This window comes from Meles meles, chromosome 1 (assembly GCF_922984935.1).
Source record: "Meles meles chromosome 1, mMelMel3.1 paternal haplotype, whole genome shotgun sequence".
Classification (NCBI taxonomy): domain Eukaryota; kingdom Metazoa; phylum Chordata; class Mammalia; order Carnivora; family Mustelidae; genus Meles; species Meles meles.
The window spans coordinates 174942929-174956674 of record NC_060066.1 but is presented as its reverse complement, the minus strand read 5'-3'; the positions used below and the strand labels follow the sequence as shown (position 1 = coordinate 174956674).

At 35.7% G+C, this 13746-nt stretch overlaps 1 protein-coding gene across 3 annotated transcripts in view; it reads left to right on the top strand.

Annotated features, from left to right (window-relative positions):
- Positions 1 to 13746, top strand: part of ZFYVE9 (zinc finger FYVE-type containing 9) — a 204249-nt gene that overhangs the window by 165963 nt on the left and 24540 nt on the right. For all 3 annotated transcript variants that reach the window (XM_045998099.1, XM_045998090.1, XM_045998108.1), the window contains one exon: positions 3719 to 3823. In XM_045998099.1, coding sequence (XP_045854055.1) covers positions 3719 to 3823 — 105 coding nt within the window. The remainder of the gene's footprint in view (positions 1 to 3718; positions 3824 to 13746) is intronic.

The window sequence follows — 13746 nt, the reverse complement described above, 5'->3', positions numbered from 1 at the left end:
AGGGAGGAGGGCAGTTCACAAGGCAATAAAATTAAGAGCAAATGTTTGGTAATTAATTAGATGTTTACCCTACCATACAGATGGGTCTCAGATAGAATTTATCTCTGATAATAACTCTAATTCTGAGAAAGCCCCTCAGGTAGTTTAAACAAGGGCAAAATTTCTCTTGAGCCTGCAGGGTCTCAGTTGCCTGCAGTTCAAAGTGGCACATTTAGAGGAGCCTTGTTTTAAAACCGTTTAAACCCTCTTCTCTGTCTCTAGCTTACTAAGACTTATAATCTATTGATTCTAACACTTTTCCTTTGTCTCTCACTCCCCTTGCCTTTCACTCTCCCTATCTTAAGATTCCATGGTTTTATCATTAAAATCACTTTTATTTTTAGTGTAATTCTGGTTTCTCCCTATCTCTCTCTTTTTTTCTCTCTTTCTCTCTCTTACCCTTTGTTGTGGTGGCCCAGCAAAATGTAAACCCTAGTTAAATTTACCTTTCTTAAAAAAAATTCATTTTTATTTATGTGCAGTTAAATTCACCTTTTGTAGAGTATACTTCTCAAAGTTTTGACAAATGTAAAAAATTATGTTGCCACCACTGTTGCAGTTAAGATATAGAACAGTTCTATTACTCCAGAAAATTTGCTAGTGCACCTCATTGATCCTCTGTCCCTAGAGTTTTAGCTTTTGTAGACTGTCATATAATTGGAATTATATAGTATGTAGCCTTTTCAGTCTGGCTTCTTTTACTTACCATAATGCATTTGAGATTCATCTGTGTTATGTAGGTTGTTGGGGAGGAAATAATCTTTTCCTCTACCTATCTTTGGTTCTTTGGCTAGACTCGCCAAAGAGTGATTAACAGAGACATATTTTCAGGTGGCATATTCTGGTAACCTTCCATATCAATAGTTCCATAGCAATAGTTTATTGCTTTGTAGTATTCAGTTGTATGTAAGAACCACAGTTTATCCATTTATCCATTTATCTGTTGATGGATCTGTGGGTTGTTTCTCGTTTTTGGGTATGAATAAAGCTGCTGCAGATATTCATGTATGAAATTTTGAGTGAGCATTAGTTTTCCTTTCTCTTGGGTAGATACCTGGAACAAGATAGTTAAGCCATATTGTACATTTAGTATTATATAGAACTGTGAAATTCTTTTCCAGCATGCCTCTAGTAGTAGTGAATAATATACAGGAATTCATTCTTTCTTTTTTTTTTTTTTTCTTTTGTCAGCACTTGTTATTTCTCTTTATTGTTGTTGTTTTTAATTTTTGCCATTCCAATAGTTTAATGGTCTTAATTTGTTTTTTTAAATGATTTTATTTATTTATTTGACAGAGGGAGACACAGTGAGAGAGGGAACACAAGCAGGGGGAATGAGAGAGGGAACACAAGCAGGCTCCCCACTGAGCAGGGCTTGATTCAGGACCCTGGGATCAGGACCTCAGCCCAAGGCAGATGCTTAATGACTTAGTGGTCTTAATTTTTGTGATTTTAATTTGTATTCTGTTTATGATGAATGATTCAGAGCATTTTTGTCATGTGCTAATTTGCCCTCCTTATGTCTTATTTAGTGAATCTTGGGATTTTTGCCTATTTAGAAAATATGATTGTTATTTTGTTGTTGAGTTTTGAGAGTTTTTCATGTATTCTGAATATAAGTCCTTTGGTAGATATTTATCATTTGTATATTTTCTCCCAGCCTGTGGTTTATCTTTTTATTCCCTTAACAGTGTCTTTCATAGAACAAAAGTTTTTAACTTTGTTAAAGTTCAGTTTCTTTTTTTTTTTTTTAATTTTTTATAGATTTTATTTATTTGAGAGAGAGTTGCAAAAGCAGTGGTGAAGGGCAGAGGGAGCGGGAGAAACAGGCTGCCTGCTGAGCAGGGAGCCTGACTCAGGACTCCATCCCAGGACCCCAGGATTGTGAACTGAGCGGAAGGCAGACACTAAACCAACTGAGCCACCCAGGCACGCCTAACGTTTAATTTCTTAATGTTTTTATGGAGCATGCTTTTTATATGATATCTAAGAACTTATTGACCAGAATGACATCACACATATTTTCTCCCATGTTTCTTTGTAGAAGGCTTATAGTTTTATTTTTATGTTTTATGTTTTATGTTTAAGCCTATGGTCCATTTTTAGTTACTTTTTGTTCATGATTGTGAGGCATTGTTAGAAACTCTTTTTTTTTTTTTTTTTTTTTTTTGGTCCAGTACTGTTCGTTGAAAAGACTATCCTTTCTTCATTTACCTGGCTTCATACCCTTATCAAAAGTCAGTTGGGGCACCTGGGTGGCTCAGTCAAGCAACTAACTCTTAGTTTCAGCTCAGGTCATGATCTCAGGGTCCTAAGATCAAGCCCCTCATGGGGCGCCATGCAGAGATTCTCTCCCCTCCCTTCTCCCCCCACTCACACTTTTTCTCTAAAATAAATAAGTAAAATCTTAAAAAAAAAAAAAAGTCAATTGACCATACCTGCATGGATCTACTTCATCCTTCATTGATAATTTTGTCCAAGCCCGAATGTGGATGAAGACAAAAAGAGTAGCCCATTCTCTGGTCTCACTTTAGATTCATGACCCATACCATTAAAGAAGCTCTCAGACCTGGCAGTATTTCCTGCTCCATAACACATTCCTGTTTTCATGTTTTCTCAAATTTCCAGTGCCTCTTCTTCTTTTCTCACTTTCAGCTGATGACTCAGCCCCAATTTCCCTGAGTTAATAGAAGCAGTCAGAAGACAATTTTCACACCATTCCATCCAACTTATCAGTATCTATACATTTTTCTTTTCTTAGCTTCTAGGACACCTTTCTTTCTTGGTTCTTCTGCAGACTTCTGACTTGCCACTTTTCCCTTCCCACCACGTTCTACCTCTCAGTCAATGGAAGTACAGTCTTACAGTTGCCCCGTCCATTTAATTCAGAATCATCTTTGATTCTTCTCTTTTTTCCACATTCCACATTCAATCCAGTTACAGATATTGTCAGTTACCTCTTCAAAATATATCTAGAATCTGATAACTTCTCACCACCTTTGGAACTGTTAACACTTTGGTCGAAGTTATCACTGTCTCTTACCTGAATTATTTTTGTATTTTTATCTGATCTCCTTTCTTTTATCCTGTTCCCTTACCGGCTATTCTACAGAGAAGTAAGAGAGATCTGTTAAAATAGGTCAAAAACCTTCTCACAGAAAAGGCAAAGGTCCCTATGGTGGCCTCCAAAACTCTATGAAATCTAGCTTTGTGCTGTGTCACTGTGACCAGAACTCCTACCACTCTTGCTCACTTTGCTTCAGCCACACTGGATGTGGTGTGTGCATGTGCATATGTTTTACCAACAAACAGTCATTGAGTGCCTAGGCTGTTCCAGGCATTTGGGATATAACAAGGAGAAAACAAGTGAGAGTCCCTATCTCTTGGAGCTTACTCTAGAGGGAGGAGATAGTTAACACAGAGTAATAAGTATTCAGATATTTGTTTAATATTGTACATAAGGTGTATATGAGACAGGTCTACTTCTTTATGAGAATTTGTAATCTAATTAGAGAGCTAGAATATACACATTAGGGTTTTCATTACACATTTCCTGATTATTTAAATTAATAATATCTTCTAATTTTCACATTCTTTCAACTTGTGCTGCTTTTATTACTATAAATCAAATCCTGCCATTGGTGAATGCTTTATTCCACTTCAATCTGCTTTTTCCCAGGACTTCAGAAATTACCAGTATACATTGCCAGTAGTTCAAGGTTTGGTGGTTGATATGGAAGTTCGGAAAACCAGTATCAAAATTCCCAGCAACAGATACAATGAGGTAAGATTTATCACCAAGGCATATTTTTCATTGTTAAATACACAAATGAAAATGAAAAATATATGAGTATACATAAATTTCATTTTTTAATAGTGAAGTCAGTTCATAATCCTATGTGACTTAGATCAGTGATGAGGAATTTCATGAGAGAAAATCAAGATGTTAGGTTTGTGATTTATTTAGTCATTAGTTATGTCATTGATTGTGCTTTTGATACCATGGTAATCAGTGACAGATTTGCATTTCGACTAAGGTATAAAATTAACTTTATAACACTAGTGGTGGGATCTTTTCATTTTTCCCTCTTACTGTGGATATATATTATTTTTGACAATACTTAACATTTAAGCATTAACTCCCAAAATGAATTTTAAGTGAGATTTCAAAAGCAAATAAATGGTTGCATTTTGAATTAATGAATGGTTCCATTTTGTAACTATAATGTATTTTATACACACATTACAGAATGAAGTAAACAGTGTTCTTTGCCGACGTGCCCTGTGAAGTCTCTTTCCTCTTTTTTTTTTTCATAAAAATATTATGAAAAGAATGTAGTTATTAGAATCAAGGAATTTGGAGCCAAAGTCTTCCACCTTTTTTGTCCTGGGAATTCTCAGCTTTCTGAATTTCTCTTTGGTGGCTGCATAAGATTCTTTAGTTGATCAGAGTGGCTGGCTTTAGTTGCAGGTTTTGAACCTATTAAAAATATGCAGATTCCGTGGAAAGTCAGTAATTCTTTTTTCTTTTCTTTTTTTAAAATTGAAATTCTATTAATTAACATATGATATATTACTAGTTTCAGAGGTGGAGTTCAGTGATTCATAAGTCTCATATAATACCCATTGCTCATTACATCACATGCCCTCCTTAATGTCCATCCCTCCAACCCCCATCCCTCCAGCAACCATCAGTTTGTTTCCTAAGATTAAGAGTCTCTTAATGATTTGTGTCCCTCTCAGATTTTATCTTGCTTTATTTTTCCTCTCTTCCCCTATGATCCTCTATTTTGTTTTTTTTTTTTTAAGATTTTATTTTTTTATTTGACAGAGATCACAAGTAGGCAGAGAGGCAGGCAGAGAGAGAGGGAAGCAGGCTCCCTGCTGAGCAGAGAACCCAACGCGGAGCTTGTTCCCAGGACCCTGAAATTATGAGCTGAGCTGAAGGCAGAGGCTTAACCTACTGAGCCACCCAGGCACCCCTCTCTGTTTCGTTTCTTAAATCCACATATCAGTGAGATCATATGATAATTGTCTTTCTCTGATTAATTTATTTCACTTGCTATAACACCCTCTAGTTCCATTCACATTGTTGTAAATGGCAAGAAAAAAATCTTGCTTAAATTGAAAAGTTTCTTAAAGTTGGTTGTAAAATGTCCAACAGTAAGCATATGGTTTAAAAGAAAAATCTTATTTTGAAACTGAATTTGATATAATAATGGTTAAAATTTGTTTTATTATTGTTTTTAAAGATTTTATTTATTTGCCCAAGAGAGAGCACGTGCTTGAGCTCGTGCATGTGTACATGCAAGCAGGGAGAGTAGCAGGCAGAGAGAGGGAGAAGCAGGCTCCCCACTGAGCAGGGAGCCAACTGGGATGCGGGGCTCCTTCCCAGGACTCTGGGATCATGACTGGAGCCAAAGGCAGAGGATTAACTGACTGAGCCACCCAGGTGTCCCAAAATTTATTTTATTAGAAGGCTGGTAAGTCCCCATTTCTTGGTATAAAGTAAAACTACCTCCTTCCCTCTCTTTTTTTCATTTTTTCCTTCTTTCTTTTTTTTCCCTTCATTCAGCCACTTATTCATCATTCAATTGTACACTCAATTTTTACTTTCACTTAGAATCATGTAAATGTCTTACTGGATTTATAAACTTAGGAGAATGAGTTTTATGAGAATGACCTATGTGAAGAAAGCTTTTATCTATGGCTTTCAATGCAATGGCTTTTTTAGGACAGTAGAAAACAGTAGCTAGAATGTGTACTTTATTTTTTCCTGTGATGCAATTAACAGTTTTTATCTATTAGATAGTCCTACCTTGGAATATCAATAAGTAATAGACTAGACTATGTAGTGCAAATCTTTAAAATGAACGATTTTTAAATAATTTATGCCCTAAGTCTTTTTTAAAAAATTTTATTTATTTATTTGAGAGAGAGATCACAAGTAGGCAGAGAGGCAAGCAGAGAGAGAAAGGGAAGGAGGCTCCCCGCTGAGCAGAGAGCCTGACATGGGGCTTGAGCCCAAGACCCTGAGACCATGACCTGAGCCGAAGGCAGAGGCTTAACCCACTGAACCACTCAAGTGCCCCATGCCCTAAATAGTCTTAAAAGAGATATGCTTTGAAAGCACGTTTATTTCTCAAATTTGAAAGTTTTTTTTGTTTCACAAACATTTATTAAATATACTCTGTGATATGAAATCCAAAGATGAGTTAAGAACATGATGCTTGCCTTTTGGGAGCCTGTTGTCCAGAAGTAAAATAATCAGATATCTTCTTCAAGCAGGTAATATACATGGCTATCCTTGATGTTTACAGTATGGTGCTTGGGCATTGGATCTGTTTATAAAAGTATATCTGTAAAAAGCTATGAGGCCTCCATACTTATTTCAGTACTGACCTAAGACATTTATGACAACTGCCATTTATATTCCCTGTCTTTATCTGCCTCCTAGGTTTATGGTTGTGCAGGTTCAGATATCTTTTTTCAAAAACAGTAACTGTATTTCTTATTATTTATTATATTTCATTTTCAATAAAGTTTAACAACTATGTATTATTTATTTTCCTTATTTGATTTAGCAGACTGACTTCCCTTCTAATTCATTTTTTATTTCAACTCATATTTTATGTTTGTTTATTTCAACTCAGTTCAATGTTTCTCTCTCAGTCTTGGATATTTGAATTGTGTTGGTAATAATTCTTCACTTTGTAGCTGAAAAAAATAATTTCTTATATATTATTTACTCATGATAATATCCTGTTTTTCCTTTTATTTACTTTTCTTTGTTGATACCCATAGTCTTCCTTATTTTCTAGACTGTGTTATCTTTTGCTCTAAAGCCTTTGCAAGGGGTGCCTGGGTGGCTCAGTGGGTTAAAGCCTCTGCCTTCGGCTCAGGTCATGATCCCAGGTCCTGGGATCGAGCCCCACATCGGGCTCTCTGCTCAGCGGGAAGCCTGCTTCCTCCCTCTCTCTCTCTCTGCCTGCCTCTCTGCCTGCTTGTGATCTCTGTCAGATAAATAAATAAAAATTAAAAAAAAAAAGCCTTTGCAAAAGCTGTTTTCTTATTGATGCACACTTTCCCTGTTCATTACCTGCCTAACTCTCACTCATTTTTCAGGTGTCAGCTTAGATGACAGATAAACTTTTAGTTAACTCCCAGTGGGGATGACTCTCCCCTGTTATAAACATCTCTAGAATTCTACACATACTGTGTTGATAGTGTTCATTATATTTGTACTTCCTTCTTTAGTGTCATTTTCTCTACCAGACTACTACTACTACTACTACTACTACTACTTCTTCTTCTTCTTCTTCTTCTTTTTTTAAAGATGTTATTTATTTGTTTGACAGATAGAGAACACAAGTAGGCAGAGCAGCAGGCAGAGGGAGAGGGAGAAGCAGGGTCTCTGCAGAGCAGGGAGCCTGATGCAGGGCTTAATTCCAGGACCCTGAGATCATGATCTGAGCCAAACGCAGATGCTCAACCGACTGAGCCACCCTGGTGCCCTTCTATCAGACTTATTTCAGTAAGGAACTATATCTGTCTTATTTACCACTGTATCATTAGCAGACTGCCTAGTAAAGAGTAATTTCATGAGAAATATCTATTGAATGAAGACATGAAACAGAACTAATATAGATGAAATGATGTGAAAACAAGTGCTAAAACTTATTGCAAGTTTACTAAAAGTTTAAAGAAAGGAGAGCTCTAATAATTGGAGCAGTCAGGAATATCCCTTTATTTCCTGTTGATCCTGAATCCCTAACAGCCAGAGCAGCATGTTCCATGCCCGACAGGTTTGTAAATGTTCATGTAAATGTCTTATAAATGTAAATGGACAGTGAATGATGTTCAGGCACGAGAAAGAGAAGGGTGGAAAATAACAAGTGAAAAGGGTCATAGATGCCTGCAGAAAAAAGGCAGGAAAGCACCAGGGATGGACATGTTTTGAAAGGAGGATAGAAGAAAGCAATCTGCCCAGTGAAGAAGAGGCTAAAGTGGACTGAGAGATAAAGCTGTGCAAAGAAACTCCTGGGTTTTCAAAGGCCTTCAGAAGTCAGGCAAAGGAATCTAGACTAATATGATAATCTGTAAATAGATTGTACAGGTTCTAAAGCAGAGAAGTAACTTAATGAAAGTGAGCTTTAGAAACCTCAGTTTTGGCAACTATATGTAAACTGTGGAGAGAGGGGGCCACTAAGGAAAGATTTTAAGCTTAGAAATCTAGAAGACAGTACTTCTGGCAGCATGGAAAATTTAATAAATGAAGTAGTCTTTGTGTATAAATTCTCTAATCTCCTTCATCAAGGCCACTCAAGCTCTCTGTTGATTTAGGTAACCCTACTCATGTTATAATGATGAGATTATTTTGATCATTGTATTAACTAACATGTATTGTTACTTATATTAAGTTAATGTTATAACATTTATTGAAATATACTATGTAGCAGGCACTTATGTATTTTTACACTATCTCTGTGAGATTGGTATGTTTAATTCCTTTTAATAGATGAGGATATTAAGGCATAGAACTAGCAGGTGGTAGAGCCATAATCAAACCTAGGCAGTCTGATTCCAGTGTCCTTACTACTAGACACTATACTAAACTGATTTTTATAGACATCATTTTAACAATTATCAATATGACTTTAGGGTCTTTAGTGAGGTAATCGAATTTAAATGAAACTCTTAGAATGAGCCCTAATCCAGTATAACTAATGTCCTTATAAGAAGGGAACTTTGGACTCATACACTCACAAAGGGAAGATGATATAGAGAGACATTAAAGAGAAGATGACCACCTACAAGTCAGGGAGAGAAGCCCAGAACAAATCCTTCTTTTACAGCCCTCCAATGGAACCAGTTCTACTAACATCTTGATTTTGGACTTTCAGCCTCCAGAACTGTGAGACAATACATTTCTGTTGTTTAAGCCATCCACTTTGTGGTACATTGTTATAGCAGTTTTGGCACATTCACTCACAGGTCCACTTTAATAGCTGAAATGTCAAATGAAATAAGTAAAAAAAGAAAGAAAGAGGTCATTGGGGCAGAGAAGTTGAGCTCTGTGATTGCCCTACTTTACTGTCTGTTGTTTCCAGGCCATAGTGCAAGTAGGGGAAACCCAAACTGAACCTGGGGTCTCTCTGAGTTGGAGAGAGAGTTGAGAATATAAGGAGGTCATAATGGCTAGAATTTGCAAAACAGATTGCTGGAAATAAAAGAACTCTGGAAATACACAGGAGGTTCCCACTGTGTCTTCAGCTGACTACTAATCAGTGTATTAGTAGTCAGAAACTAAAGAGAAAACACTGGAAAGATACAAGTTCCTACAAGGCCAGGCATGGTTTGTGTTCTTACTGGTTAGAATGAACTAGGGGCAGATTATTCCTACCAAAACAAGTTATCCATAGGTTCAGGTTGCCCTGATCCTACCTATCAAGCTTAAGAGAAAGGCTTAGCAGGATGAAGGAAAGAGCATGTATTGGATACATGGATATGGATAGACATGGAAAGTATCAAAAGATCCAAATCGGATTTCAAGAAATGAAAATGACAATGAAATGAAAAATACGCTGTATGAATTTAATGGTAGATTAGACACTGCCAAAGAAAAAATTAGTAAACTTAAAAACATAGTGATAGAAACTATCCAAAATGAGACATAAAGAGAAAAGACTGAAAAATTAAATGAACAGCACATGATTGAACTGTGGGAGATGTTAGTTGGCCTAGCACTATAATTGAAGTCCTCAAAGGAGACAAGAGGTAAGTAAACAACAAATATTTGAAAACTCAGTAATCAGAAATTTTTTAAATTAGAAGTATAAACCCATATATTCAGGAAGCTCAGTGAATTCCAGTTGTAGAAAACATGATGAGAACTACATTAAGGAACATTATAATCATCTTAATCAAACTGCTTAACACCAGAGCTAAAGAGAAGAATCTTAAAAGCAATTAGAGGAAAAAAATCCACATTATATGCTGAGGAACAAACATAAGATTAACAGCAGACTGCTTATCAAAACAATTCAAGCCACAAGAAAGTACATGAATCTTTAAAATACTGGGAAAAAACCCATCAACTTATACCTAGTAAAAAATATGTTTCAAAAAGCAAAATGCTTTTTCAGAAATAAAAGAGCCAAAAGAATCTTTTACCAGTAGACCTATTTTATAAGAAGTGTTAAAGGAAGTCCTTCATGGAGAATACCAAATAAGGGAAGTCTGGATCTTCATATAGGAGTATAGAGCAACAGAAATGGTAAATATGCAGGTAAATATAAAATCTCTTTAAAAGACAGTTGTTTAAAACAAAAATCATAAAATGTATCGTGGAGTTTATAACATATATAGAAATAAAATGCAAATATATTTGCAAAAATACCACAAAAGCCAGGGAAGGGGAAATGGAAGTAGACAGATATAACATTCTTGAATGTCATAGGATATGGTATATTACTTGAAAGCAGACTGATAAGTTAAAGATATAAACCCAAAAGCAACCACTAGAAAAACTAAAGAGGTATAGCTAATGAGCCAATAAGGAAGATAAACTGGGATCATATAAAGACTGAAAAAGAAGAAAAAGAAAAGGAGATGGGACAAGTAGAAAATAAATAGCAAGATGTTAGATTTAAATCTAACCGTATCGTAATCAGTTATATATAAATGGTCTAAACATCCTCAATTAAAAGACAGAGATCGTCAGATTGGATGCATAAGCAAGATTTACTTACCTCTGTGCTATGAATAAGAAAACCATTTGAAATATGACAAATAGTTTAAATGTAAAAGGGTGGAAAATGATATACCATGGTAATACTAATCAAAAGAAAGCTTGAGTGGATAGAGTAACTATCAAAGTGTATTTCAGAATGAAAAGTATTACCAGGAATAGAGAGTTTCATTTCATAATTATTAAGGGATCAGTTCATCAAAAGGATGTAACAGTCCTAGACATTTATGCATTAATAACTGAGCTTCAAAATTCTTGAAGCAAGAAATGATAGAACTATAAAGGTAAATAGACAAATCTGTGACTGTATTTGTAGATTTCAATATCCCTGATTTAATAATTGTTCGAAATAGACAGAAAATCAGAAATATAGAAAACTTGAACAACACTGTCAACCAATTCAACTTGAGTGGTTTTTATAGAGCACTCTACCCAAAAGCAGCAGAGGGCACACATTCTTTTCTAGTGTACGTAGAACAATAGAAGGTAGGCCATATTCTGTGGTACAAAACAAGTCCTGATAAATTTAAAATGATTCAAATTATACAAAATGTGGTCTCTGACAACAATAGTATTAAATTAGAAATCAATATCAGAAAGATCTCTAGAAAAATCCCCAAATATTTGGAGACAAAATACATACTTTTCAATAATCTATGGGTCAAAGAAGAAAGCTAAAGGAAATTAGAAAATACTTTGAGCTGTTTGAAAATGAAAACATGTCATATCAAAATTTGTGGGATGCAGCTAAAACAGTGATTAGAGAGAAATTGATAGCATTAATTTTTATAGTAGGGGGGAAAAAGACATTTCAAATCAATGACCTAATCTTCTACCTTAGGAAATTAGAAATAGAAGAATAAAACACAAGGTAAATGGAAGAAAGAAAATAATAAAGACAATACCAGCAGTTCATAAAGTAGAAGACAAAAAAAAAAAAATTAAGAAAAATGAACCCATGGTTGCCTGGATAGCTGTCAGTTAAGCATCTGCCTTCTGCTCAGGTTATGATCCTAGGGCACTGGGATGGAGCCCTGCATCGGGCTCCCTGCTTAGTAGGGAGCCTGCTTCTCCCTCTTCCTCAGTCCCTCCCTGGATTGTGCTCGTTTGCTCTCTCTCTCAAATAAAATCTTAAAAAAAAAAAAAAATGAAACCAAAAGCTAGTTCTTGAGGTCAATAAAATTGACAGACTTATAGTCAGACTGTTTGGGCTGATGGCCCAAGACTGATCGTCAAGAACACAAAATACCATTATGAGATGTGAAAGGGGGGTTATCAATACAAGTCCTGTAGACAATAAGCAACAAGGGTATATTATGAATATATTTGTGCCAGTAAATGTTCAGCTTAGCCAAAATGGACAAATTCCTTGAATGTCAAGCTTTTGTATCATACCTCAGAAAGCATAGCATGAATTTCCCTGTATTTATTGAATATGCCTGTATTTATTGAAAGAATTGAATTTATTGTCATAAACCTTCCTACAAAGAAAAGCACAGATTCCAGGGTTCCTGCGTGGCTCAGTCAGTGAAGTGTCTAACTTCAGCTCAGGTCATGATCTAAGGATATTAATGTTCCTATATTAATGTTCCATATTAATGTTCCTGGCATTAAGCCCTACATTTGGCTCCATGCTCAGTGGGGAGTCTGCTTCACTCTCCCTCAGTCCCCTCCCCCCAACTCATGCTTTCCCTCTCTCTCTCTCAAATGATCTTTTTTTAAAAAAAAAAAGGCACAGGTCCAGATGCTTTTCCTTGTGACTTTTACTAAACAACAAAGGAGGAAATAACACCACTTCTGAAAAAAAAAAAAAAAACCACTCAGAAAATAGATGAGGAGGGAATCTCCTTCTATGAAGCCAGCATTACACTAGTAACGAAACCGGGGGGTGGGGGGGTGGATTACAAGAAATGGAAACTGCAGACTTGTATCCCTCATGAAGATAGTTGCAGAAGTATGTAACACGTTTTTAGTAAATACAGTCCAGCAAAACACAAAATGATAGGGTACATCATGACTAAGTGGGGTTTATTCCAAGAACGCTGTTTGTTTAACATTCAAAAATCAATCTGTAACTCATCATATTAGCAGGATGTAAAAAGGTGAATCACAGGATGGAGAAAAAGGATTTGACAAAATTCTACTTTCATTCAAAATGTGTATGTGTGTGTATATATATCTTGGCAATCCAACAGTAGAAGAGAACTTCTGCAACTTAATAAACACATCTATGAAAAACCTATAATTAGTATATCAAATGGTGACAGAATAAATGCTTTCTGTTTAAGATTAAGAACAAGGAGATGATGTCTACTCTTATTTCTATTCAACATTTCAGTGGCGCTTCTAGCCAATGTAATAAGACAAGAATAGACAAAATTAGAACAAGACAAAATAAGATGAATACAGACTGGAAAAAAGATTGTCTTTCTTCACAGATAACATAATTGAAAAATCAGTCATATTTCTGTACACTAATAATAAACATTCAGAAATTAGAATTTATGGGGCACCTGAGTGGTTCAGTCAAGCCTCTGGCTTGACTTCAGCTCAGGTCATGAGCCCATGGATCATGAGATTGAGCCCCACATTGGGCTCTGTGCTCAGTGTGGAGTCTGCTTTAGATTCTCTCTCCCCCCACCCCCCTCCTGCTCTCTTTCTCTCTCTCTCAAATAAAGAAAATCTTAAAAAAATAAATGAGGAAGACCCAAATAAGTGAAGAGAGATACTGTGTTTATGGATTGGAAGATTCAATATTGTTAAGATGTCAGTTGTCCACAGATTGATCCATAGCTTCAACACAATCCCAGTCAAAATGCCAGCAGGGTTTTGTGTTGTTGTTGTTGTTTTAAATTGAGGTGCTGATTTTAAAATTTATATGGTGATACAAGGAACATAGAACAGCTAAAACAACTTCTTAAGAAGATTTTTATTTATTTATTTGACAGAGAGAGATC